This window comes from Anser cygnoides, chromosome 12 (assembly GCF_040182565.1).
Source record: "Anser cygnoides isolate HZ-2024a breed goose chromosome 12, Taihu_goose_T2T_genome, whole genome shotgun sequence".
NCBI classification, from domain to species: Eukaryota; Metazoa; Chordata; class Aves; order Anseriformes; family Anatidae; genus Anser; species Anser cygnoides.
Window position 1 is genome coordinate 279,011 of NC_089884.1, and position 24,138 is coordinate 303,148.

The window sequence follows — 24,138 nt, forward strand, 5'->3', positions numbered from 1 at the left end:
CGGCGCGGCCCCACTCACCGGGCCGGTGCCTGCAGCGGAGGAAGCGGCGGCGGCAGGAGCCGGGCATTCAAAATGGCGGCGGCGCGGCCTCAGCACCGATACCGCAGGCGGAGGGATCCGCGCGCCAGCACGCTCCCCTCGGCCTCCCGGCCTCGACCAGCGCCAGGCTGGGGGCACGACCGCGGCCGCCGCGACGGGAAAGGCGCCGGGACGGCACGAGACGGGCGGCGGCGGGGCGGAGGGGGCGTCCCGCACTACTTTCCTTGGCGGAAGCACACGCGTGCCGGCTCTACGAGCGGCGCTGCGTTGCGCCGTGGCAGTCACTGATGACGTCACGCGCGGGGCGGGCCCCCGCGGCGAGCGCTGCCCCGAGGTGCGGCCGGGCGGGTCGCGCCGCCCGCCGACAGGGTTCCGCGGCGCCTCGCGGCACGGGGGGCGGTCACCGCGAGCGCGGCGGGCCGCAGCCGGGTGCCGGCCGCCCGCAGCGGGAGCGGGTCGGGCCGGGGACCCCGGCAGCTGCCGGCGGCTCGCCCCCTGCGGGCCCAGGTTACCGAAGCCGTGCGCGGCGGCCGGCGGGGCGGGGAGGAGCGCTCCGAGCCGGCCGGCGGAACTGCGCGTCCGCGTTAGGGCCCGGCCCGGCCCGGCACTCCCGGTGCGCCGGCGAAAAGCCGTCCCGCGGCCCGCGAGGTAGCGGCAGGGCCCGGGAACGGCGCGGGCCCGGTTTCCAACTCCTCCGGGGACGGGGGGGGGGATCGGCGGCAGCAGCCCCCCGGGAGGCGCGGGGCAGGCGCTGCGCGGGGCCCAGGCGCGGCGGCCCGGAGCCGGGTCCGAGCTGCGGAGCCGGGGCGCTGAGCGCGTGACGGCAGGGGAAGGAGCCTCAAGAGGGGCCCCGGAGCTGGCCCTCGCTCCAGCCCGGCCTTTCCGTCCGCACGTCCCGGGACCCTCTGTCCCCGCCCCCAGTAAACGCCGGGAAGCGACAAGCGGGGCCCGCTGGCGACGAGGCGAGCGGGAACCCGCCTGCAGCGCGCGGGACGGGACCGCCGCGGGTGCTCCCGCACACAGAGCGCGGCGGGGCGGCGGCGGGGGGCGCCCTGTGAGGAGCCGCGCCGCCGGCTCCCCGCAGACGAGGCCAGGCAGGGGGCGGTGAGCCGCCGCTCCCGGCTGCTGCCCTGCAGGAGCGCGCCCCGGGCGCGAGGGACGGCCGGGGCCCCGCGCTGCGCCGCGAGGCCGCCCTCAGAGCGCCCGCTCCGCTCTCGGGCCGCCGCTGCCCCGCGCGGGGCCGCCCGCAGCTCCCGGCCCTGGAGGCCCCCGCGCTGGGCTCCCCCGCTCCGCCGGCAGCGACCCGCCCCGCCTCCCCCCGCCGGCCGGGCCGGGCCGCCAGCCGTCGCCGCGGCAACGGGCTCTGCGGGCGGCGTCCGCGCCGCGCTCCCGGCCGCCGGTGAGGCGCTTCCGGCGCGCGGCCGCCGCCGCCGTCATCGCTGCGCGCCGCGGCGCGGGGAGGGGCCGGGCCGGGCCGGGCCGGGCCGGAGGCGGCCGCGGGGCCGATGGGGGTCGCGGAGCAGGAGCCGGGCGATGGCGGGTGAGGCGCGGCGGGCGCCGGGCGGGCCTGCGGAGGCGGGGCGCGGCCGCGGCGCCTCGGGCCCGGCGGGGCGGAGCGGGGCAGGGCGCGGGGCGGCCGGGGCCGGTGGCTGCCGAGCGGGGCGGGGGCTCGGGGCTCCGCCGGCCCGCGGCGCCGGGGCCCGGGGCTCGCTCCGTCCGCGCGGCTTGGGGCTCCCCCCCCGCTCCCCCCGCGCGCCCGGGGCCCGCGCCCGGCTCGGGGCCGGGGCCGGCGCTCACGGCTCCCTCTGTTCCTGGTGCAGGTGAGGCGGCGGCCGGCGGCGGGGATCCGGGAGCCGGCGTGTGGCAGCCCCTGCGGGCGCCCCCATGAACGAGCGCCGCGGCCGGGGCTGCCGGGACACCGCGGGGCGCCATGAGAGCGGGCCACGAGCGCAGCCAGGAGTGCCTCCCGCCCAAGAAGCGGGAGCTCCCCGCCGCCAGCACCGGCACGGAGGCGGCACGGGCGGGGGGCGCCCAGGCCTCGGGCGAGGGCCCCGAGTGGGCCCGGACGGCGGGGCCGGGCCCCGCGGCCCTGCGCTATGGCCCCGGGGAGGCCGCAGAGGCGGTGGCGGGGCTGACGGTGGACCAGTACGGGATGCTCTACAAGGTGGCGGTGCCGCCCGCCACCTTCTCCCCCACGGCCCTGCACCCCGTGGTGAACGTGAGCCCCCTGACCCCGGCCTTCAACGTGACCTCGCCGATAATCCAGCACCCGGGGGTGCCCTACCCGCCCGTCCACTACGCGCAGATCCCGCCGACGTCCCTACAGCTCATCGGCTCGCATTACACGGTGCCCTATGCTGTCCCTCCTGGCTTCCTGCCTAGTCCTCTCCTGTCTCCTTCCACCAACCTCACCGCCTCTCACGTCCCCCACTTTGTGCCATATGCCTCTCTCTTCACGGAAGAAGCCGCTCCTTCCCCCCAGACTACCTCTCCTACCCACACCTTCAACAAATCTGCTTCTGCGGTCTCTCCTTCTGGCCAGATGCAGCACCATGCTGGGACCCAGCCACTAGATACTACGCTAGGTAGAATTCCTGTTTATTATCAGATGTCTCGCCTCCCACCAGGGTACTCAGCATATGAGACGCCCACAGCAGGTGGAAGCCCAGATTCTCCTCAGCAAGACAGTCAACTGAGTTCAGAGGTAGCTGCCGCCAACGGTGGACAGAGACATCTGGAGCACAATGTGGTGAGGAGGACCAGCGAGGCCGTGGACTCTGGCAGCAGTAAAGCCGAAGACTGTCTGCCAGGGGCTGCAGTGGGATGTGTGGTTGATGGACAGTTTCTTTCAGGTTACCAGACGCTGAGAACAGAGGTCTCTGTGCCAGCTCACAGAAACACCCCAGACACTGACCTGGAGGTTCAGAGGGTGGTGGGGGTGTTGGCATCTCAGGATTATCATGTTCTGGCAGCCCAGAGGAAAGATGACCCAAGCCCTTTAAACCTTTGCCATAGTATCCCTGATCAGCAGGGGGAGTCAAAGGACGTTTTGAGGAACACAGTGGAAAGGGCTGCTGCTGGGAAGAGCCAGTCCAGGAGTCCGTATGTCGTATCCCCTGAAGAGATGGTTAGACAAAGACAATTAACCAAAGGAATGGTGATAGCCAACGGCAAGCCAGTACTGGTTCCTGTTGGATCTGAGCCCATCAGGTCTTCTGCTTCAGAAACCCTGGTGAGGCAGAGCCCAGACGTGCAGGCTCGAGGAAGCGTGCTCGAAAAGGACCTGGCACAGCTGCAGCCACCCAGCTCCTCACACTTGCCCTCTCACTTCATGAAAGGAGCCATCATCCAGCTGGCTACAGGAGAGCTGAAGCGGGTAGAGGACCTGCAGACTCAAGACTTTGTTCGCAGTGCGGAGGTGAGCGGGGGCCTGAAGATTGATTCCAGCACCGTGGTGGATATTCAGGAAAGCCAGTGGCCTGGGCTTGTCATGTTGCATTTTGTGGTTGGGGAGCAACAAAGTAAAGTGAGCATCGATGTGCCCCCAGAGCATCCCTTCTTTGTCTATGGCCAGGGCTGGTCCTCCTGTAGCCCGGGGCGGACTGCTCAGCTCTTTGCTTTGCCCTGTCACAGGCTGCAAGTGGGCGATGTCTGCATATCAATCAGTTTACAGAGCATGAATGGCAACTCTGCTTCTCAGGCTAACTACCCTCTCACAGATCAGTTGATATCTACTAGGGAGAGATCTGAAAGAACTGCTCAGGGGTCCAGAGAACCGTCTGACAGAGCTGCTGAAAGGAAGAGCCAGCCAGAAAGGGAAAGTGCAGCTCAGAGCTCTCACGCAGAACCCTCTCAGCCTGAGACTGTCACTCAGCACAGCTGGGCAGCCCCAGGCTTCCAAAGATACAGCACGCAGGCAGAGGAGCCTCGGCCCTCTCTGCTCCGTCCCTCTTTCATTCCCCAGGAGGTCAAGCTGTCTATCGAAGGGCGTTCTAATGCAGGGAAATGATCCCTTTGAGGTTGTGAGCTAGGGCATGCCCTCCGGGTGAGCCTCACCTTCACTGGGTGGAGAAATTGCACACGCTTTGTGGCAGGTTCACCAGCAAGGCTGCTTTCTGCCCTGCAGAACTGGATTTATTCCAATTCAGTGGCTGACCAGTTCCTCTTGGGGAATCGAGAGGACTCCAGTGCCTCAGGGAGCAGCAACAGGCTAGCTGGGGTAGAGAACAGGGACGTGCTCACGAGCTTGCGATGAGAACATTTGGAGGCTGGGGCTTTCTTGCACCTCCCTGAATAACTGATACCCTGCAGGGCAGGGTCTTAAGTAAGCATTCAGGAAAGGTGGAGAGATGGGAAGGGCAGACGTGGCTTAAGGTAGCAAGTAAAATTGCTGAAGATATTATTCCTCCTTTTTCATGATGGGGAGAGATGGGTCCCCACTGGAGTTTAGGGGGCTCTACTCCCAGTATCCCCTTTCTTCACACATGCACTTTAAAAGGACCGTTCACCGATGGAGCTCTTGAGGGCAGGACGCAGATGCTTCTCTGATGGTTCTGTTTAATGTCTCTTCCACTGAATCCAACTGCTCTTTCTTCTTGCAAAGAATGTACAGAGATTTCCATGAATCACAGAAACTCAAGAGGAAGGACCAAAAGGATGGGTTTGGGTACAGGTGAATAGGGAACTTGAGCACTTGGGATGGGACACGGGATGGGAGATGTCAGTTTCCTGCTTTGAAATATTTTTGTTGTCCCCTAATTATTGTAATATTAGTCACCGAATCAAATATTCCTTCCCATGTTAATAACCTTAAAAACAAAATCTCTTGGGCTTAAGGCTTTTAAGGCTTAGTCTATGGGTGAATGGGGTTAGGTTTTGTTTTATTTGTTTTTGTTTTGTTTTTTGAAAGCTGGAGTCAGATATATTTAGCATTCTCTAGTGAAGGATGGAAACACATCCTTCTGCTGTGAGAAGACCGAGACTATTTTGTAATTAAATCAGAAGAAAACTTAACGGATGGCTAATTATTCCCTGCAGGCAGTTTTCTGAATAAACTCTAAAGAAACAAGCGTTTGTGCATGTGCAGGCAAAGTACAAAGCTTCAGCTAAGTACAATTCCATGAGTAATGTAGGGACTCTAGGGATCACAGCGTCATAGGGCATTGCTGGGTGTTTTTCTGTTAGTTGTTCTAATGCTTCACTTTGGAGTTCCTCTGTAGAACAACATGGTAATATCAAGAGTAGCCTTCTTCACAGTGAGATCTAACACAAATGTGTATTAATACCTCATTATGGTAAATAACACTCCATTCAAGTGAAGGCTCCTGTAGTTACACTAATTTGCCCTCTCTGATGGTGTGTTATGACACTGGCTCTAACTGCTTAGTTAGAATAAAAATGTCGCTATTTTGTTGAGGGTAAGAGTCTTTACTGACTTAATGTGGATTTAAGTATTTGCTGTATTAAGGCGCCCATCATTGTGCTAGGACCAGGCTTTTGAGGATTTCTTTTCAGCGTGCAGATCCCTGCTAGAGTCCTGATGATGCTCCTGATGTTAGTGTACCATTTTCTGTCTCCCTTTTCTCATCTTCCTGAAGTTTTCTGCCAGGCATGCTGGACTGCTAGGGCTCTGCTTCTCTCTTTCCCCGAATGGCTTTTGTGTCAGCACTTCTTGATGATGTAGCTGTCCTCCTGGTCAGCTTTTGCAGTGCTGGTGTCTCAGGGTTGGTCTGAATACTCTCCAGAAGCGGGTCCTGTAACCAACTGGCTTCAGTTGGCTGCGTGACAGGGGTTTTGTGCAGAAGTGTTCTGCAAGCGAGAGAGTCTCCAGAAAGGTTCTTCCATCCAGGCCATTGATTATGATTTCCTAGCAAATCGCTAGCCATTTCTGTTGCCTTTGACATGCCTGCGCCGGGAGAACAATTGATTTTCAGGCCTTAGTTAAGATATGCTTTGTTCATGCCTTCAGTGTTTGTGCCTCACGAGGCTTTCTCCAGGGTGAGGATGCTGCCCGTGTCACACGTAGCTTCCCCAGGATCACAAAATGCTTGTGGTCTCATCAACTGCATGTGGAAATGCACAAGGTCACAGTGACACTGTTGTGTGAAGATTCTGCCTCCTTCGATGCGGCAGCTGTGGGAAGGCTGCTCTTTTCATGGCACCGGTTGTCAGTGGAACATCCCCGCCAGGGCCCAGGTGCCTGGCCTCATTCCCATGTGTGTTCTGCAGTCGCTGTTCATCGGACTCTCCTGCACAAAGGCCTTGACTGATGCTGGTTAGTACTTAATGCTCAGGATATCCCGGGTCTGTGGCCAAGAGCAGAAGACAGAGGAGCCCAGCTTCTCTTGCCTGCTCTTTGTGCGGTGCATGCAGAAGAACTGAGAGCTGTGGCAGGCAGCTAAGGAAGGGATCTTGCAGAGGTGTGGCCAGTGAATGCGGAAGGGACGTTGTGTGCTCAGACGGAGTGTTTGCGCAGCTGGACGGTGCAGAGCCCTGGTGTGCCCATTCAAACATGGAAGTCTCTGTCTTAGAGGGTTTGGAGAGCCTGCCTCATCTCCCGTGTGTTGCCGTACTCACAGAATCACAGAATTGAAGGGGTTGGAAGGGACCTCGAAAAGATCATCGGGTCCAACCCCCCTGCCAAAGCAGGTTCCTCACTGCTGTACAAAGCAGGTACTCACTGCTTCTAGGTCTTGGCCGCGTGGGGCGGTGGTCTGAAAAGGCTGGTGTATGAAGCAAGATGCTGCGGGGCTAGAACAGCTCTGCCCGGGGCAGCTGGGGCATTGAGCGGGTGCTCGTCCTGGTGTTTCCTTGGCTGCTGGCTTGGCCACGCATCTGCTGAGTGTGGTTCTGAGGTCCGTGGAAGAGGCCAGGGTGTGTTTGTCCTTCGGGCTTCTGTTCAGGCTCCCTGTGAGTCCCATTGTTGAGCATGTTTCAGCTGCCAGTTCTTCTGTTCTCTGGAAGCGACAGTTTGGGGCACATCTCATGGAGGAGGCATTGAGAATAACTTGGGCATCTGGCCGCTTGCCCCAGGGACTGTGGGCAGGAGGGGAGCACTGGAGGCCCTGTAGCCCAGCCAAACAGCACTCATAATCACTGGAATCTTTCTTTACTGGGTTGGACTGTGTTGCTCAGCTCTGGTGGTGGCTGTTGGGTTGAGTGTTCAGGCTCTCTCGAGACGGGGAGTGTGCGAGACAGGTTCTGCTGTGGGCAGGAAGGCTGTGAAAGAGCCCACAGAGGAGGCATTTATTTCTTAGGTTAACAGGGGTAGGGGGAGAGAAAGCCAGGAAGACATTATGGAATGAGCTGGTTATCCAGGCCTTTCTGCTGGCAGAGATGTGACAGGCTTCTCGGAAATACACTGTTTTCCTGCTGCTATTGTGAAGGGAGGGAGAGCTGCAGTCTGTCCTACCTGAAGGAGGGGGCATCCTGGCCTTGGTCTTACCCAGGTGGCACGGAGGCTGTGGGAAGAGTCTGTAGGATGCAATAACGGGTGTCTGTAGCCATCTGTCCCATCTCCTGAAACATTCCTTGGGTCAGCTGCCCATCAGAGGCCAGGCCTGCTCCCAGGCCATGTGTACACTGTTCCCCCAGGAACACAAGACTTGCTCCAGGTGACGAGCGCTCATCACTACCAGACTATGCAGAGGAAGCTCTGTCTGGAAAGGAGGAAAGCTGCAGAGGTGCCTCTGCCTCTCCTTTCCAGCAGGTGCGCAAGTATAATGCACTTTTCACATTAAGTGTCCCCATCCCTCCTGTCCCCACCCCACACTTGAAGTCACTTTCCCCAGTAGAGAACTAACGATCCTTGTTACTCAGAAAAACATTTTAAATGAAACTACAGCAGCTTGAGTAGCCCAAATGCTAGTTCCTGCCCACAGCGGTCCATGTGCCTTTCCCTAGCGTCACTCACAACTGCTCTTTGCCTTTCAGGCTGTCCCGGGCCTGAAACTTTGCAGAAGCTGCTCAGAAGGCCACGAATGCACATTCTGTACAGAGTTTGGCCCAGGGTATGTTCCGTGTAGGGCTTAAAATGCTGATGGTCAAGACTCCTCCATGGTCTTCACATCTGTCCATGGAGGACAGGACTTGCCCCGACATCCCAGGCTGCTGCCACCCCACCCCGCAAACGCGCCGTGCACGTTCTGGTTGCTTTTCGCTTTCGTGGCACCTTAGAGCCAGGGGAGGGTCTGCGCATGCTAAGCAGAGTAAGGCATGTGGCACTGGGGGAACTGGCTGGGCTGCCCTGAGGCAAGGAGGTCTTTGTAGATAAGTGCTGATCCCTCAACTATAATCCCAGTTATGTAATGGCTGTATTAACATGTAACCGACCGCATTGTATCTAAAGCCTTAGAACTAGTCAGGTGCTCCCCTCCAACCTTGCTCCCACCCCGTTCCTCCTACCTGATCTTTAACAAAGCATTAATAATTCTAAGGATAATCTCTATTTTGTTGTGCTTTTTTTGTAACTGTTTTAAATAAATCAATTTGTACTGTATATTTGTACTTTTGGTGAGATCCTTTTTCCTGTTTTACCATTTTAAGTCTGTACTTGCCTACACACAGATTGTATTTTTATTGTTAATGCTCTTATGAATATTGCATTTAACTCGTTGACTCTGTAAACACAGTATATATCTATATCTATATATATATCTATATATAAACCAATAGCTTTTCCTTTGGTGTTTGAGACTTTTTGCTTGTCTGTGGCATCAGTGATTGTTTGAATGGGGGTTCTCTGGTCTTACACAGTGATCTGGAAACTGTGACAAACACAAGGTAAAGGCTGACAGATAGACTGTAAGCTGTAAGTCTGCGTTCAAATACTTTTGCTTTTATGTGATCTCCTCGAACCCCTTTGATACAATGGTCTTGTTAGTAAATATTGCTTGGAGTAATCATAAGGTGCCAGGGAGGTTGCGGTAAAAGCAACCTCAAAAAAGTGTACAGTTAGCACAGCAAAGCTATGTCTCTGCTGGCCAAGCAAAACACGCAACGTAGGGTAACAGCAACTGCTGCAAAGAGCAAACTGTCGGCTTGAGTGTGAAAATGAACAGAGGTAAGAATAAAAGTGAGATCAGCTCACAGAACAAAAGAGGATATGGTAACATAGATGGTAACAAGGTAACATAGAATTGAATAGATCCTTGCCAGATCTGGTGCCTTTTCCCAAAGAGAGCAAGGCAAGGATGGCTCCTGGAAATCCAGACGAGAAGATAAAACAACTTCTCTAAGTTGAGGAAACAAGCTGTTACAGTGGCATGTTAAAGAGTGTAGGGTTAAAAAGATTAAAAGCTTTTTGTAGCAAGGGCTCACAAGACTGTCTATAAGGTTAGTTTCATGTCATGAAAAAAATGCAGCATCGTGCACTTCAAATGCAACTATTTTAAGCACTTAAGCAGGACTTCGAAAGAGTTGCAGCAAAAGTTTTTCAAGCTAAATAGAGGGAAAAATCAAGTTTCTAAGTCACTGAAAAGTGGCTGGCTCTGTCCTCTCTGCACCTCCCTTCAGGTATTTCTAGACATGGACAAGATCCCCCTAACCATTCTTTTCTCCAGGCTGAGCAGTCCCAGCTCTTGCAGCCTCTCCTCAGAGGAGAGATGTTCCAGTCCCTTTGTGGCCCTTTGCTAGACTCTCTACAGAATGTCTGTGTCTCTCTCACTTGCAAACCTGAAATGCTGTTTAAGTGAAAATTACCTTGTTCATCAACTGGCAAACTGCTCCTTGTTTGCTTACATCGGTCAGCCTTTCTGTTATTGTTTATACGAGGTATCTTAGCACAGGAATTACTTCCTCTTAGTTTTTCCATGTATGCTACTGCAAACAAGCACATAGAAATAGCGTTAAAGGGTGTGCGCAGCCATTTCCAGGAAGATGGCATCCTTTTTTGCTTCCTTTTTATGGACACAAACAGTGAGGTATTTATTCCTGGAGGAGCAGTGGACTATCAAAGTCCTCAGCTCCATAACTTATGCTGCTGTAAATAAGTTCCTTTTTCAGTGAGGCAGGCTTTTCACCCGTAGCAGAACTGTAGCAGCCCACACCCATGCACGCTGCAAGGGTCCAAGAACAGGACAAAGTACAAAAGGTAAAGAAGGGGACTAAATAAATGTGAAACATTAATTTATTTTCCCACTGTTCACAGGCTGTGGCTGACCCCCACAGCCGACTGTATCCTCAGAATCTGCTTCCACCAGGGCTACTTTGGCAGACATCTCTCAGCGCTGTTCTCCTCCTATGTTCAGGAGAAAATCGGAACCATCTGTGGGGGAGAGCTAGCCAGGGACCCACAACAGCCTCCTGAGCATAGAAGCCTGCTAGTTTGCCTGTGACAGACGCGGCAGTGGTGGTAGTCTTTGGCTGCAGCTCAATGTAGCGTACTGTTGCTCTGCTCCTCAAAGGTCATTTTGCCCAGCAGTTGGCTCTCCAGCTCCACATTGCTCACTGGCAGCTGGAAAAAGTTCATTTCAGCTGCCAAAGCTGCCATGGCAGAGGGATCCTGGCCAAACTGTGCCCGGAGCATCATGTCCATTTTCTCCAGGCGCCGTTTCAGCCTCTTGGCCTCGCGTTCCCGGATGAGCCGGGCCTGCCGTTTCTCTGGGGTCTCGTTTGCCCGTTTCAATCGCATGGCTTCCCGGTCTCGCTGCAGCCGTCGCGCCCGCTGTTCATCTGTCTCTTGCATGCGCTGCAGGCGCTTAGCTTCTCGATCCCGCATCCGTCTCACTTCCCGCTCCTCGGGAGTCTCATTGTCCCGCCGGCTCTTCTTGGCTGTGCGCTCCCGCTCCAGACGCTGCAGCCGCACTTCCAAGGGCTCGTTCTGCCGACGAAGCGCCCACTTTCGCATGCCAGGTGTCTGTGCCTCCAGCAGCTTGCGATACGCAGCACAGTTGTTGCACACTAGGAGGATGCTCGCAGGATACACAGGGGTGTGAAAGGCAATGTCCTTCCCCTCGACACTGGAGGGGCCCTCGCTTTGTGGTGCGGGCAGGCGATCTGCACTGAGCACTTCTGGCAGCTTCTCGCTGGAAAGCAGAAAGTGCAGAGCGTTAGAGACTTGGTGCTGACAGGAGAGGCCTCATCTCAGACTGACGGGGAGGCTGCAGTGAACAGTACCCCTGCTAGTGCCCATGACAGAGGCCTGTGCTAAACCATCCCTGCCCACAAACACATCTGAATACCTAAAACCAAGCAACATCATATACAGGGGTAGGAACAGGGTTAGCCCAGAGCAGTATCTGGGTTGGAAAAGTGCAAGGGCAGGAATTAACCAGCAAGCTGCTACTCCCCATCATCTCTGGATTTCTCCATTCCCTATTCCCCTAGTCAGTGAATAATCTTCCACCAGGCAGGACACGAATGAGGAACATTTCGGTTTCTGCCTGTAGTCCTGCTTTGGAAATGAGGAACTCATCTGGGCAGCACAGACCCTGTCTGATGGACTGCTAAGCAAGGAGAGCAATGATTGTTCTGTGACAAGAGTCTCAGTGCTCTCTGAAGACTCCTACTTCTTCACAGAGCTAAGAAACACCCTTTTAGCAGCACAGCTCATGGAGATTTTCGCAGGTAATGTGGAACTGCAAGGAGGAAGCGATCAAGGAAATCTCAGTCATTGGGGGTGTTCACAACTGGCCTTTACTAGGGCATAGACATGATTCCTGTGTCACTTAAGGCAACCCACCTAATCTTTTTTGTGGGTACCCTAGCCCACTCACCAGCCAGGGTGACCCTGACCTGTTGAATGTGGCGTGGCTGGTGAAACGTGCTCCACACACTGCACAGTTTGACAGCTGGTCCTCTGAGTGGATCAGGAGATGTCGCCCAAGGGATCCTGGTGAGCTGAGGGCTCTGCCACATACAGGACACATGTAGCTCTTGGCGCTCACCACAGCCGCAGTGTGCTGCAAAACAACCACTAGGTTGTTAGTTACAAATTGCCCAACTCCCTGCCCAGTTTGAGGTGTGCTAAGAAAATATGGCAAACCATTTAGTTCAGCCTCTTGGAAAAAGATCATTTAACCACTAAAACCTCTGGCTTACAGCTCCTAGACTAAGCACAAGACATTTGAGATGTCACAGATCAAACACCTTTCTGCAGCTCAACAGCAGTGCAAGAGAAACAAATAGAGCCAGAACACTCAGATCATACGACCTGACCCTTGTTTTCAGAAAGACATCTAAGTAGCTGGTGTTGCTAGAAAAAGCATGACTACACTAACAGTAGGCAGGATTCTGGGGAGGGAAAGCTCACTATGATGGTAGCTAGAGACAGTCAGCTGGTGCAGATAAGTGGTCAGTTCAGCACTGCTTCATTCCTTCTGTTACATACTTTGATGTGCGGTGAGGAGAGTACTGACAACAAAACCTGTAAGATCCCAGCATAGATTTCCTGCAGTACTGGAATTGTTTCAGAGGAAGAACTGCTGTTTCCATGGATAGGAACTGTGATAAAGGGACAGAATAAAGAACCAAGTGATCAGGAGGAGGGTTCCTTATTTCACTGAATGACGTAAAAATTGTTTCTGTGTTTGATCTGAAAGAACTGTCTTGTCTCGGCCTGCCACTGCTTGCAGTGGCTGCCTTGGGATGGAGCTGTGCTCTCCAGCTGTGCAGACTGGTGCCTTGCTGATTCTTTCACCCAGGACTCCCTCTGGACTATCTGCTATAAACTTCAGTCACATCCTAGATAGGAGGATCTGTTCAGTTCTGTGACTGCAAAAATCAGAACAAAGTCGTCCCATGCCCCTTGCCCAGGGCTATTTCTGAATTTGGGACAGCTGAGCAGCTTAAGACCAGAGACATCCCCCCATTTGGAACCAACCCCTACCTGGTACACGTGAGCAATGAGCTGCTCTCTGCTTCCACACTCCAGCTGGCAGAGGGGACACTGTGACAATCCCAGCATGGGGTCAGCATTCAAACTCTCAGGAACCTAGGGGGAGGGAAAGACACCTTGGTGTAGGGCACACAGGTCTTCACACAGCCGCCCCACTCTCCCTTAGTATCTAGTCAACACCTGCACACAGGCCTCACCCAGATCAAGTGCTGTGCCCAGTCCTGCTGGGGCTGGTTTGCTGTTCTCAGTCTAAAACTTCCTTTATGTATCCTCCAAGCAAAAATCCTGCTGTCTCAAGAAGCAAGAGAAGCCTCATGGCCTACACTCGCACCCATAATCTTGCCAGCACAGTGGCTCTGGTAGGCAAGGTCTGCTCCGTAGCACAAGGGAAGGGGGGATCAGTCAGAGAAAGGTACCAGAACTGAAGGAGGTGGACAGACTGCATAAGCATCTCAGCAAGGCAGGAGAATAGCAGATTGTCTCCTGTTCCTGGCAGCCCAAGACCACCTCACACCATTTCCTCCAGTCAGGATATACTGTTTGGAGGAAGTGAGAGTGGGGACACGGAAAGAAATCATAATGAGGAGAAAAGATGTGTTTTCACCCAGCGCCCTCCCTTCTTCCTGGGAACTTTAGGTGAGTGTAGTGCCAATACACACTTGCCTCATTGTCTCTCATCAGTGGGGTTCCAGCTGCAGGTTTTTCTGCATTCTCTAACTCTTTCTTCACTTTTATCATTGAACCATCCTCTTCGGAAGTGTGGGAAGAAACTTCATCCTGGGTGGTTTCATCATCATCACTGCCACCTGAAACATACAGAGCAGTTACTCCAAGTGTCAGGGCCCTGAGGCCACTAATAAACCTTAATTGTCCGGACAAGCCTCATCTGGGGCCATCTGCTCACACCCACTGACCAGATGCTTCATTTAAACTCAGGGGAGCTTCAATACCCAGAGTGCTGCATGGAGTTCCTGGGTCTGTCCTGTTAATTGGCCTTGCTTGGCAATCGCTGGTCTGTGGACAGAGCCCGTTGCTGTCACCACCCTGCTCTGGTGCTGTGGGACTGCACCCTAGTGGTGAGCTGGTTGCCCAACCTGCGCTGTCGTGGCCCTTGGCTCTAGGCCCACCTACCCTTAGGGAGCATTCCTGCTCTTGTTGGCTCATGCGGAGTCCCGCATAAGAGCCAAGGGCTAACCCAGAGAAGGAGATGAATAAGATGGTCCCTAGAGGACCCCCACAAGCTGTGCTGCACCTAGCCTCAGCCCTCAGAAGAGTCTCTCCAGTCCACTACCTTGCAATTACTGGAAGGGGCAGAACTCACTGCTGCTGGAGTCATGGTCTTGTAGCGGATGAATGGCTGGCCTTTGGTCCCCAAGAGGTCCAGGAAAGCTGTTTTTCATCATGGCTTGGCGGGCTTGCTCCTCCAGCCCTGCAAAGACTTGCTCCCCTGGCAGCCACAAGGACAAAGAGTCAGACTAGTGTTGTTCCATTGTTTTTACCACAAGAGCTTACCAGAAATGCATCAGGTGTGAGGTGGCTCACCTGCACTGCGCGGAACCTCTGAAGTCACCTTTCTGAAAGCATTTAAGTAACCTCTCTGCTTGCTGACCCCATGACACCAGCATTCTGTACCTGCTGATGCAAGTGTAGTCCCTATGTCTAGATCAGTCTTGCTAAGGGAAATGTTGGGTGTCAGGCTGGTCTCTAGGTACTGTTTCTATACTGCTCTGGTGACATGTAAAAAAGCCTGCAAGACTCCACATACCTGCCATATGTGCCCAGGTGACTTTCTCTTCTACCAGACAAACTACCTGCCAATAGAACTGTAGCACAGCTGTAGGTGGGGGGAAGCCACACAGGGATGATAACAGTATCCCAAATCACGTATAGTGTTATTTGGCTCTTCTAAGCCATTATGCCCTATTTCCTGCTATTACAGGCAAGGTGATGGTACTGTGACAGATCAGGATATTTAGAAAGCAATTCAGTCATGTTAGGATCTGGGAAAACACAAACATTAGTGCTTGTATGATTCCCAAATTAGGTTAAACTAATTTTTAAATACAGCCTGTTTTTCTCTCTGTATTCTCCTTGCAGTGTAACAGCATGGCAAACTAAATCTGCATGCTTGCCTTAATTGTGGTTTTCCACAGTTTAATCACAACTTCTATTCAAACCCTAACTTTTCTCCGCTGACAGTATCTGTGTTTCCTTATCATGCACTTCCACTGAAACATTCTCAGCATTAACTCAATTACCATGCAGTATGTTTGTGAATTTCTTTAGTTATTAGAAAGTTCCTTCATAGCTAGGTAGATAATTAACCAAATAAAATGCTAGCTACCCTACATTATTTCTAGGTATTTGGAGAGAGGGGAGGGAGGGATCATTAGCTGAATGCCCTGTGCTATGTCCACTACAACACACTGGTGGCCCAGTAGTTAGACAGATCATCATCAGCTGGATCACCAGGCAACAGCCCAAACCATGGCATGTCCTAGACGTTCAACAGATGTTGGCTGTTGCCAGAGCAGCGTTAAGTTGCTACTATGCAGCACCTGCTTCCTCTCTGCGGTCCGCTGGGCTCCTCTACAGGGTAAGCAAGCACCCATTCACATTAAATTCCCTTTCCTCTCTGCACTATTCAGTGGTTCTTTTTTCTCATCCATTCTACAGACAGAATGCTTCAGCAGCCTGAGGATTTGTAGATAGCTATTTGATATTGATAATATATTGCTATTATTTTTCATAATTTACACTTCTCCTTCAGGACAGGAAGACTTTTTGTTTGTTTGTTTCCTTGAGAAATTTGCAGAGAAATAATCTCTTCCTGAGTGCCTGGCATCTTAACTGCTTTCCACAGTGGTGCTAAAACCAAGGGCTGTCCCTTGCGTGCTGTCACCACCTTCTCTCCCAGGAGGACTGGGGACAAGCTGCCCCTCCAGAAGGAGCTGGTGCTCAGAGCTCATCTTCTTCCACTTACATGATGGATAACTTGCTTCACTAACTTGCCTTGCCCAGATAAAATAAATCTCAGCGATACTTTATATGCTTAAAACAGAAAACTAAGGGAGTGAACCCAGAAAGCTGAGATGCTTGTTTAGGATAGCTTACAGTCTGCTGCATTGGAAGACACTGATAATTAGTACCTCAACTCAGCATGAGAACAGGTGACAGCAAACACATTGAAAAAAAGTGATTGCTTCAGCTCCTCTGAAAGAAAACTTCCTACAGCAGTCTCTGCTAGGGAAAGCTTCCAGTTCCGTAAAGTCAACCATTAATATTTACATTAAAACAAACAAATTACTTTGTTTCATATGTAGTTATAACTTGCTTTTATCAGTGGGTGAGCTGTGAGCACTTGGGACAAGGTGCTAGAGTTCCCAAAGGGCTAGCTTTTGGATTAAATTTATCAGCTGTTTTTTAACTCTCAGGAACTACTCAAAGCATAAATGCAGAAATAGTATGGAAGATGCAGTGCATTTTTAACATAAAACAAAGAAGCCAAAGAGTAGCTTTTGGAATAAAATTGCACCTTTTACTATAGGTCCGCAACTGGCATCGGTGTAATCAGGGAATTTCATTCTTGACCCACTGAGAGAACACCAGTCCTGTTATAAGGACGGGTGTATTCCCACGTACTAAACCGTTTCAGCCAGCTTTGCCCCAGATTCATACTCACACTGCCTTTCTGGTGCTTACCTCAAAATTGCCGGCATTGCTTTAAAGAGCAATAATTTACAGAAGATTTCAAAGACCTTCAGAAGTTTCACGGAGACTGAGGGAGAGGAGTTTGAGTTCCCACCATCCCCATGGAGGTTTCCAAAAGCATTTGAAGGCTTTTATCATTCTTTCTCAGAAACGTGAGAAAGGTTTCTGTAGAGAGGACTTGAGAACACAATCCGCGTTGGCTGAAGAGAGGTGCAGGAGAGCACCCTAAATCTATCTGCCACTGAAAGCAGCAGGCACTATGATGAATGCTGGGACACGTGCCCACATTGGAATGCATTCCAGTGCTGAATGGTTTTCACAATCTGGAGCATTGCTTTTATGTCTGGACCACATTGGTGGGACTGAGATACAGACTGTACAAACAGCAGGCCCTATAGAATTATGGTGCCTCTCCAAGAAGCAGATCTCCACGAACCACCAGGTTAAGAGCCCAGAGACAAAATAGCATTGCAAGTCAGAGAGAATGTATGCTGAAATGAGGAAACCCATGGTATGCAGGACAGATGTGAAACTATGGTGGAGGATGTGCTACCTGTGACAATTACGAAACAGGACTCCAAACATTACCACAACTACTAGTGGAAGCAGTTACACGTTTGTTTTCTTTTCCCTTTACCCTTCCAGATGGCTTTCCTTTCTACTGAGCAGCAGCCCAGAGTTTAATGGCAGGAAAATTCCTGCTCAGATACACAGACCACATGGACAGGCTGCAGTGTCACGATTTTAAAAATCCGTGATCTTTAGAGGAGACGACTGAGGAGACTCTTCTGATCAGTAACGCTAACACCGATCACAACAACCAAGAGAGCGATCGTGTCTGCCAGTGGACTTTCTGTACAGTGTACCCAGAACCAAGCTCACACTGATTCAGTACAGTGCAGAGAACTTTCAGCTTACAGCCAGAAACACAAATTGTTAACCAAACCAGTGCTGTTAGCACTCAACATCTGGTGCATTCTCCACTAGCCTGTATCTAAACGGCATCATGGGACTGGGAAAAACAAACTTTTAAAAACTCTTTCACTTATACAAAATTTCTTATTATATTAATATGGTCTCCAAAGGAACTTAGAGAAGAGCGTTTAGTTCATCTACTGATAGTCTAAGTCCCGCTTCAATGAAGCTTTAGAGCTGTAATGTTTGATAGGTACAGGGTTATGTTTTTATTGTTTCTGCACGCACATGCTCACATACAGACACTTATACCCCCACCTCCACCCCCTTTTGAATACATTTCCATTTATGTGGAAAGGGAGTAAGACAGGCAACAACTTTAGGATCACCACTATCAGTAAAGGACATTATGCTCAATATTGAATTCACAGACTCTTCTCCAGAAGTTTCTTTATTAAATACAAAAAGGGCTGCAGGCTGACCACAACACCAAAACAAATCACTGTATTTGTTTTACAAACAGCTAGAGATGTAGGACAGTGAAAAAATCATACAAATGCCTCTGCTTTGCATTCCAGTTCTCCTCTCCATAATCCTGTAAATGAGTGGGATGCCAGGAGAGCAGCTGTGGAGGTAGGGGGCAGCCCTGGGGTACTGCGTAACAGGGGCAGTTATGACTGCTAGGACCTGGTGGTGCACCAACTTTGCAGCAGCCAGAAATGATTTTTTCCTGAGCCCTTTCCTTCTTGAACTGTATGAATGCAGGATAACTCTCAGGTGTTCTGGAAAATAAACACACAAACAAACAACCTCACCCCCAAATCCACAAAACAAAAATAAAAAGAAACCACATCGTTCCCCTGTCTTCCTTCCTAAACAGAAAAGTCTCTCAGAGATGAGCCACTTTGCTCCCTCCTTGTACATCAATTTAAAGTCCCTGTTCATGTAGGTCTTCTCTGTGTTCCTTTCCTGGACCTGAAATTTGCAAGTCTGTCCACCACTGTGGATCTAGTCCACCTGCCCCATCGCTATTCTGGGTTGTCCATATTGCTGTAGTGGTTACTGAAATGAAAAACAACAATTGAAAGAGTTAATAACCGCAGCCCACAGAGCCCTTTAAGAACCAAGGATTTTGATGCAAGTAACAATTTTTGCTCAGTTTTGAATGCTGGGTGCTATTTCTTGCAAGATACTTTCTTTTCTAACTCGGAATATTATAGACAGCAGAATTCAAGAAATACTGAAGAGCACAGAGTGTGTGCGTATCAGAGGAAGAAGGAAGGAGATAGAGGATTAATGGGACATTGGGACCATGCTAAATACAGCTAGGAAATGTCCATTAATTTGATTTTAAAAGGCTGTTCTGAAGAGATCTAAAATAAGCACCACTTGCAAAGGGTAGAAGCCACAGAAAGAGAAGCAGCTCATGGGACAGCGGGGAGAGAAAATAAAAGCACGCTAATACCTGAAGCAGAATTCTTGGCAAGCTCAAGAACAGTGGAGTAACCCATAACAGATGGAGTGACAGTGCAGCAATGGATGGGCTTGAAGGCAAGATCAGATGATTAATTGCTTAGAAAGATTTTATACTTTTACACTTTTGAGTCTGGGAGAAAATAAAGACTGAAATGGACGAATGAAGATATCTCCACAGGAACAACATGACTGTATTTCATTTTTCAATTCAGTGCGAAATGGGCAATGCAGTAAGTATATTCCAGTATTACAGTTTTATTTCTTACCACACTGTCAGGTGAAAATGTTTTTCATGCACCACGTGGCAAAACAAAATTATATTGTTAAAGCCAATTATGTGCTGCAGCCCTGCCAAAGGGAAACAACTACAATGAAAGCTGTAGATGGACCGGCTATCACACACAATGATACATTTACGATAACAGTAATTTTACTGTTGTTTATGTACTATTTTGAATTTCTTTACACATCAACTTCTACTTAAAATGATTTGATCTGTAACAACACAACTTCCCAGCCAGTCACTGCATGCCAAAGTGCTTCTGTGCTAAGTGGGGTCAGCAGTCCCTGTTGTGAGAGGAAGGTCAAACAAGGGCCATGCCAAGCCTGGAAAGTAACCCTGGAAAGAGGTGGCATTGAGCAAGCCAGGGAGAGGAGACCGTAGCTGTTGCTTGCCCAAATGAATCTGAGAAGGAAGATAACATGGAGCAGCCAAGCAAGGAAGAAGTGGGCACCATCCTCCCATGAATTTGTCCAGTTAGATATTCACAGTAGCATTTATGCGAATCCAAAAAGCACTTCCCCAGCCCCACAGCCTGCCAAATCAGATCCCAATTGCAGACAACTGCATAAAAAGCTGCATACCTGCTGTCCCTTTTATTCCTCTCCTCCCAACCATTTCAGTCCCTGTGAAGAAGTCTCAGTAACGTGCCTGCTATGTCTCAGCCTGATTCCTCATTCTGCTGGCTCACCCAGTTCTTGGAGATGATGTTCTCTCCGATTTTCCTCGTCATTCACCAGTGCACTGGCATTTCTGGGCCCTCCAGATACACAGCAGGCTAGGTAGACAGAGAAGTCCCAACGATTTGGTGGTGTTCATCATAAGACACACAAGATTTCCATCCCAAGGAGGAGACATCACCACTGTAATTTTCTTGTATCTTTCAGTCCCTTTATTTTCTTGTGATCCTAGTTGCTGCTTGTGATGACTCCTATTGAATAGTTTGACTGTAGCTAATGCACTGCATGCAAAAGTGGTGAACGGGTCCCAGGTTTCCTCTCTCTATGGCCTACCTCATGCCCGCCAGTAGCCTTTTTGTCAGGTGGTTTCCCCAAGACTAAGGCTGGTGATGACTTGTATTGCAGATTAAAAACGCAACGTTCAATGTGAAAATGCGACAACTGAACTCCATAGCATGTACAGTCCTGTACACAGCAGAACAAGCTTCCGAAGAACATAACCATTATGCAGTGGAGTACAGAAGAGAAAACAGCCCACCTAAACACCACGGAAACTCCACCTACACCTTTAGAGCTGTCACACCCCTTGGTCCCCATAGATGAGGGACCATAACTCTACACCAGAGGCAGCAACATAAGTGCATGCTTTCTACAAGTCTAATCTAAACAGCAGTAGTAGTATCTGGGCACTCTCAGAAGCAAATGTGTGTGGACACAAGTGTTACTGGCATTGCAGGAGAAAACACAGGACGTCTAAAATTTCTCTAATGAAGACAATTCCAAGCAGACAAATCAAAGCTATACTCCGCCCACTGTTGAACCCAGCACACAGAAGCAGGAATGGGAGAGCACGAGTCAGCACAGCTGCCAAAAGTCACCTCTACATCACCCTTACGCTAGCCACCAAGGAGTTTTTTCAGCTCTCCCACACCCACCTGTTGTTGCCTATGGGGCCTTCAAATCCCACACAGAGGTAATTCTCCCCAGTACGCTCAGTGTTAGGTTACATCATGATGTATTTTCCTCTAACAGAGAACAGCATGCATAGGTTTCTGTTGCCATATCCATACATAAAGGCACCACAGAGAAACACACAGAAACGTGCAAGCCAGCAGCATCAGCAAAGTAAGGCAGTTGCTAGGGCTGCAGCACTCAGCTCTCTGTCCCACAGTCATGACGGTTACCACAGCTTAGCAATAACCTAGGCCCCCTCATCTCATCAGCCTTGCTTTCACATGTCTACAGAAGTGGAAATTTGTTTTCCTCATTCCAGCTCAGATTCCAAGCACATCTCCAACTACAAAGCCGAGTAGTTTCAAGGGCATAGCTTCAGACCCTCAACTTCCCTCTGCTGTAGTCAGTCAAACAAAAGCTGTGTATGTGCAGATTCCCCTTTGCAGCTGAACATCCACACAGCTGTCTCCGAGCTCTGCTAACATCTCTCTGTAGCCTGCCCACAAGAAGTGCCGGTGTACAGCATCTTCAGTCCGTTCACTATTCAACAAATGCCAGGTTCTTGACAATGCTGGAGAAACAGAGTCTTGTCCTCTCAGCTCAGGACAAGTATCATCTGACAGATAGCATTTATCTGCCCACTGATTGACTTAACCACTGCCTATTCCCTGCAAGGAAAGAGCAAATGGCTTTATTTACATTAGCTGGTAGGAAATTGAGGTACAGTGAGCTTAAGTGACACGTCCATGCCAGTCTGCTTAGTCTGTGGTAGAACAAAGATCAGAAGCCAGGATCTCCAGGCTTTCAGCTGCACACAGACCACCCTACCTGGAACTTCCTTTCCCAAAACTGGCCAGAGCCCCAGAATCACATTTCTTAGTATACTAACTTGCACTTGTGACAGTGTGAACGCAAAGCAGAGCTACAGGCCCTGTGCATACACTCACCTGCATACCTTTACAGTGTCAATTGTTTGTTCAAGCCTATCCCTGTCCTGCCATGTCAGGACACAGCCAGCTTCCCTGATGCACAGAGCTCAATTTCTCTTCTTACAGGCCTAAGAGAAACCGTGAGTAACCATTCCCCCACAGACTGCACCTCTTTTCATCATTCCCCACCTCCCCTTCTCATTCCACAACAATCTGTCTAGGGCAGGGATCCCACGATGCTGTGTAACATAATACTCACAGTGAACTTTGTTAGGAGTGGTCTGTTTCCGACGGGACATGTTTCCCTGACCTGGGAGCACAGAGTGTTCGTTCCCTCAGCAGAGGGCTCACCTGAGAAGAGAAGAGCCTGTCACACACACCACTGGAACCTTCTGAGTCTCTGGCCAAACACAGCTGGGCACCTCAGGGTCACTCCCCATCCTTTTGCCTACAGGGCTCATTCTGCATCACCACAACCACAGCGCCGGCATCCAACACGATCCACAAGCATTTCACAAACCACCATGCATGGGCAGCCCCACCCATTTCAAGCAAAGTTACGAGCAATCTCGTACCTGGCATACAAACAGCTACGAACGCCCCGCTTCAGGAGTGACTGCGCTCTCAGTCTAAATTCCTTCCTCCCTCCCGTCTGCTCCCACGGCAGAAAAGGCACAAACCTAATCAAAGCCGCCACCAAACTGACCCAGCGAGAGGAAGAGGGGACAGCCAGAGAGGCCAGGCACCAGGCACACAAAGGAACCGTCTGCCTGAGGGATGCAGCTCCAGACACGGAGGCAGCCGCCGGCAGGCTGGCACAGCCAGCCCCAGGACAGGTCACAGCCCTGCCGGCACCCCGCAAACAGACTGGCCTCACGGCCAGAGCTGAGGAGACCACTTGCAAGCAGGCACAGGCAAGGGGAGCAGCAGGGCAGCTCCTGCCAGCTGCCAGCACTGCGCCTTCTGGGCAGCGGCCAGGCAGGGGGGGCGCACCAACCTGCTGCCCTCCCCTCATCGACCCCTCATCCCTCAGACTGACAGGGAAGGAATCGATTCCAACAGTACCCTCAGACAGATGGACAAAAGGAGGGACCGAGCACATTCACCCCAGACATGCGGACGGACACAGGGACGCTGTCAGCCTCTGACAGACAGACAGACAGACACGGGGATGCTGTCAGCCTCTGACAGACAGACGGACACAGAGACGCTGTCAGCCTCCCCGGACAGACAGACACAGGATGCTGTCAGTCCCCTCTGACACACAGACAGACACAGGATGCTGTCAGCCTCCCCTGACAGACGGCCAGGCAGCAGACCCAGCCCCGCAAACGGGCGCTGCCCCCCCGGCACACGGCCGGCCGGAGGAGCCCGGCCCGCTCCCCGAGGATGCGGAGGACGCGCGGGGGGACCCGGCACGACGGCCCGGCCGGGCAGACCGACAGACAGAGCGACCGGCCCCGCGGGCGGCGGCACCCACCCCGCGCCCCCCCCCGGGCGCTCGGGGACCCAGCCCCGGCCCCGCCGCCCGCCGCGCCTTACCCGCGCCGCGGAGCCGCAGACAGACAAAGGGCCCGCGGACGGACGGACCGGCAAGATGGCGGCGCCGCCAGAGCGCGCGGCGCGGGCACGGCCCCGGGGAGCCCCCGGCCCCGTCCCGGCCGCGCCCTCCCCGCCCCCCGGGAGGCCGGCTTCCCCCCGCCGGAGCGGCTCACCTGCTTCTCATGGGCGCGCCTCAGCCAGCGGGCGCCGGCCGCCCGGGAGCGCCCCGCCGCGCGCCGCTCCTCGCGGGGCCGCCTCGGGAAGCCGCCGCCCGCCGCGGCGCGGGCCGCCGGGGTGCCGCCGGCCCTGCGAGGTCAGACACCGGGACCGCCCGCCCGCGGCTCGCGCACCCGCCTGGAAGCCGCCCCGGGCCGCGGGCGGTGACGTGAGCCCCCCGCCCCCGCCGCCGGCAGCCCCCGGCGGCCCCGCTCCCCTCCTCGCCGCCCCGGGCGGGCACGACGGCGGCGCAGCGCCGGGCGCCCCCGCTCGCCGCTCCGCCGGGCCGGCTGCCGCGACCGCCGCTGCCAGCGAGCTCACCCCGCCCCGGCTCCCGCCCGGCGCTCGGCGGGGAGCTGCACCGCCCCCGGCCCGGCCCCTCCCTCCCGCAGGCGCCGCCGGGCCCCGGCGGTCCCGGACCCCGCGGGCGGCTCTGCGGGGCTCCGTGCGGCCGCCGCTTCCCGCGGAGGCGGGGCTGCCGGCGCGGGGCCGGCCGGCGGAACGCGGCGCTGCCGGAACCTCTGCGCCAGGGGGGCGGGTCCCGGCGGGCGCGCGTCGGCG

The 24,138-nt window shown here is 53.2% G+C and overlaps 3 protein-coding genes across 11 annotated transcripts in view; 1 reads left to right on the forward strand and 2 right to left on the reverse strand.

Moving 5' to 3' along the window:
• AP1G1 (adaptor related protein complex 1 subunit gamma 1) overlaps positions 1–294 on the reverse strand; it is a 43,668-nt gene extending 43,374 nt beyond the window's left edge. The window contains exon 1 of one of the 2 annotated variants that reach the window (XM_067004395.1): positions 19–294. The gene's annotated coding sequence lies outside the window, so the exon portion shown is untranslated. The remainder of the gene's footprint in view (positions 1–18) is intronic. The other variant, XM_067004394.1, reaches the window with a different exon arrangement.
• Positions 295–1,448: 1,154 nt separating this feature from the next.
• On the forward strand, positions 1,449–8,718 carry ATXN1L (ataxin 1 like). Of its 3 annotated transcripts, none has more exons than XR_010834525.1 (3): positions 1,449–1,579; positions 1,860–6,607; positions 6,712–8,718. XR_010834525.1 is itself a non-coding variant. In XM_067004397.1 (3 exons), the coding sequence occupies exons 2-3, from the start codon at positions 1,970–1,972 to the stop codon at positions 8,068–8,070; spliced, it is 1,587 nt and encodes a 528-aa protein (XP_066860498.1). In that variant the 5' UTR covers positions 1,449–1,579; positions 1,860–1,969; the 3' UTR covers positions 8,071–8,718. The 3 variants fall into 3 exon arrangements, 2 of the variants coding, with proteins under 2 accessions (XP_066860498.1, XP_066860497.1); XM_067004397.1 differs by having other exon boundaries at positions 1,860–3,457; positions 7,972–8,718; XM_067004396.1 differs by having other exon boundaries at positions 1,860–8,718.
• Positions 8,719–10,147: 1,429 nt separating this feature from the next.
• ZNF821 (zinc finger protein 821) lies at positions 10,148–24,033 on the reverse strand. 6 transcript variants are annotated; one of them, XM_067004399.1, is made up of 7 exons: positions 23,899–24,033; positions 22,079–22,170; positions 14,196–14,321; positions 13,538–13,680; positions 12,866–12,970; positions 11,773–11,939; positions 10,148–11,063 (listed from the first exon to the last, which is right to left on the reverse strand). In XM_067004399.1, exons 2-7 carry the CDS (start codon positions 22,116–22,118, stop codon positions 10,409–10,411), a joined length of 1,236 nt encoding a protein of 411 aa, XP_066860500.1. In that variant the 5' UTR covers positions 22,119–22,170; positions 23,899–24,033; the 3' UTR covers positions 10,148–10,408. The 6 variants fall into 6 exon arrangements, with proteins under 6 accessions (XP_066860500.1, XP_066860499.1, XP_047906440.1 ...); XM_067004398.1 differs by lacking the exon at positions 23,899–24,033 and adding an exon at positions 23,535–23,873; XM_048050483.2 differs by lacking the exon at positions 23,899–24,033 and adding an exon at positions 23,362–23,492.
• Positions 24,034–24,138: the final 105 nt, after the last annotated feature.

Excerpts from the sequence above, each read along its gene's own strand:
- ATXN1L (XM_067004396.1), top strand. The coding sequence starts at position 1,970 with ATGAGAGCGGGCCACGAGCGCAGCCAGGAGTGCCTCCCGCCCAAGAAG.
- ZNF821 (XM_067004399.1), bottom strand. The coding sequence starts at position 22,118 with ATGTCCCGTCGGAAACAGACCACTCCTAACAAAGTTCACT. Across the intron at positions 13,681-14,195 it reads AGACCATGACTCCAGCAGCA|GTGGCAGTGATGATGATGAA; the intron begins GTGAGTTCTGCC and ends TGTATGTTTCAG. Across the intron at positions 11,064-11,772 it reads AGCCACGCCACATTCAACAG|CGAGAAGCTGCCAGAAGTGC; the intron begins GTCAGGGTCACC and ends TCTGCTTTCCAG.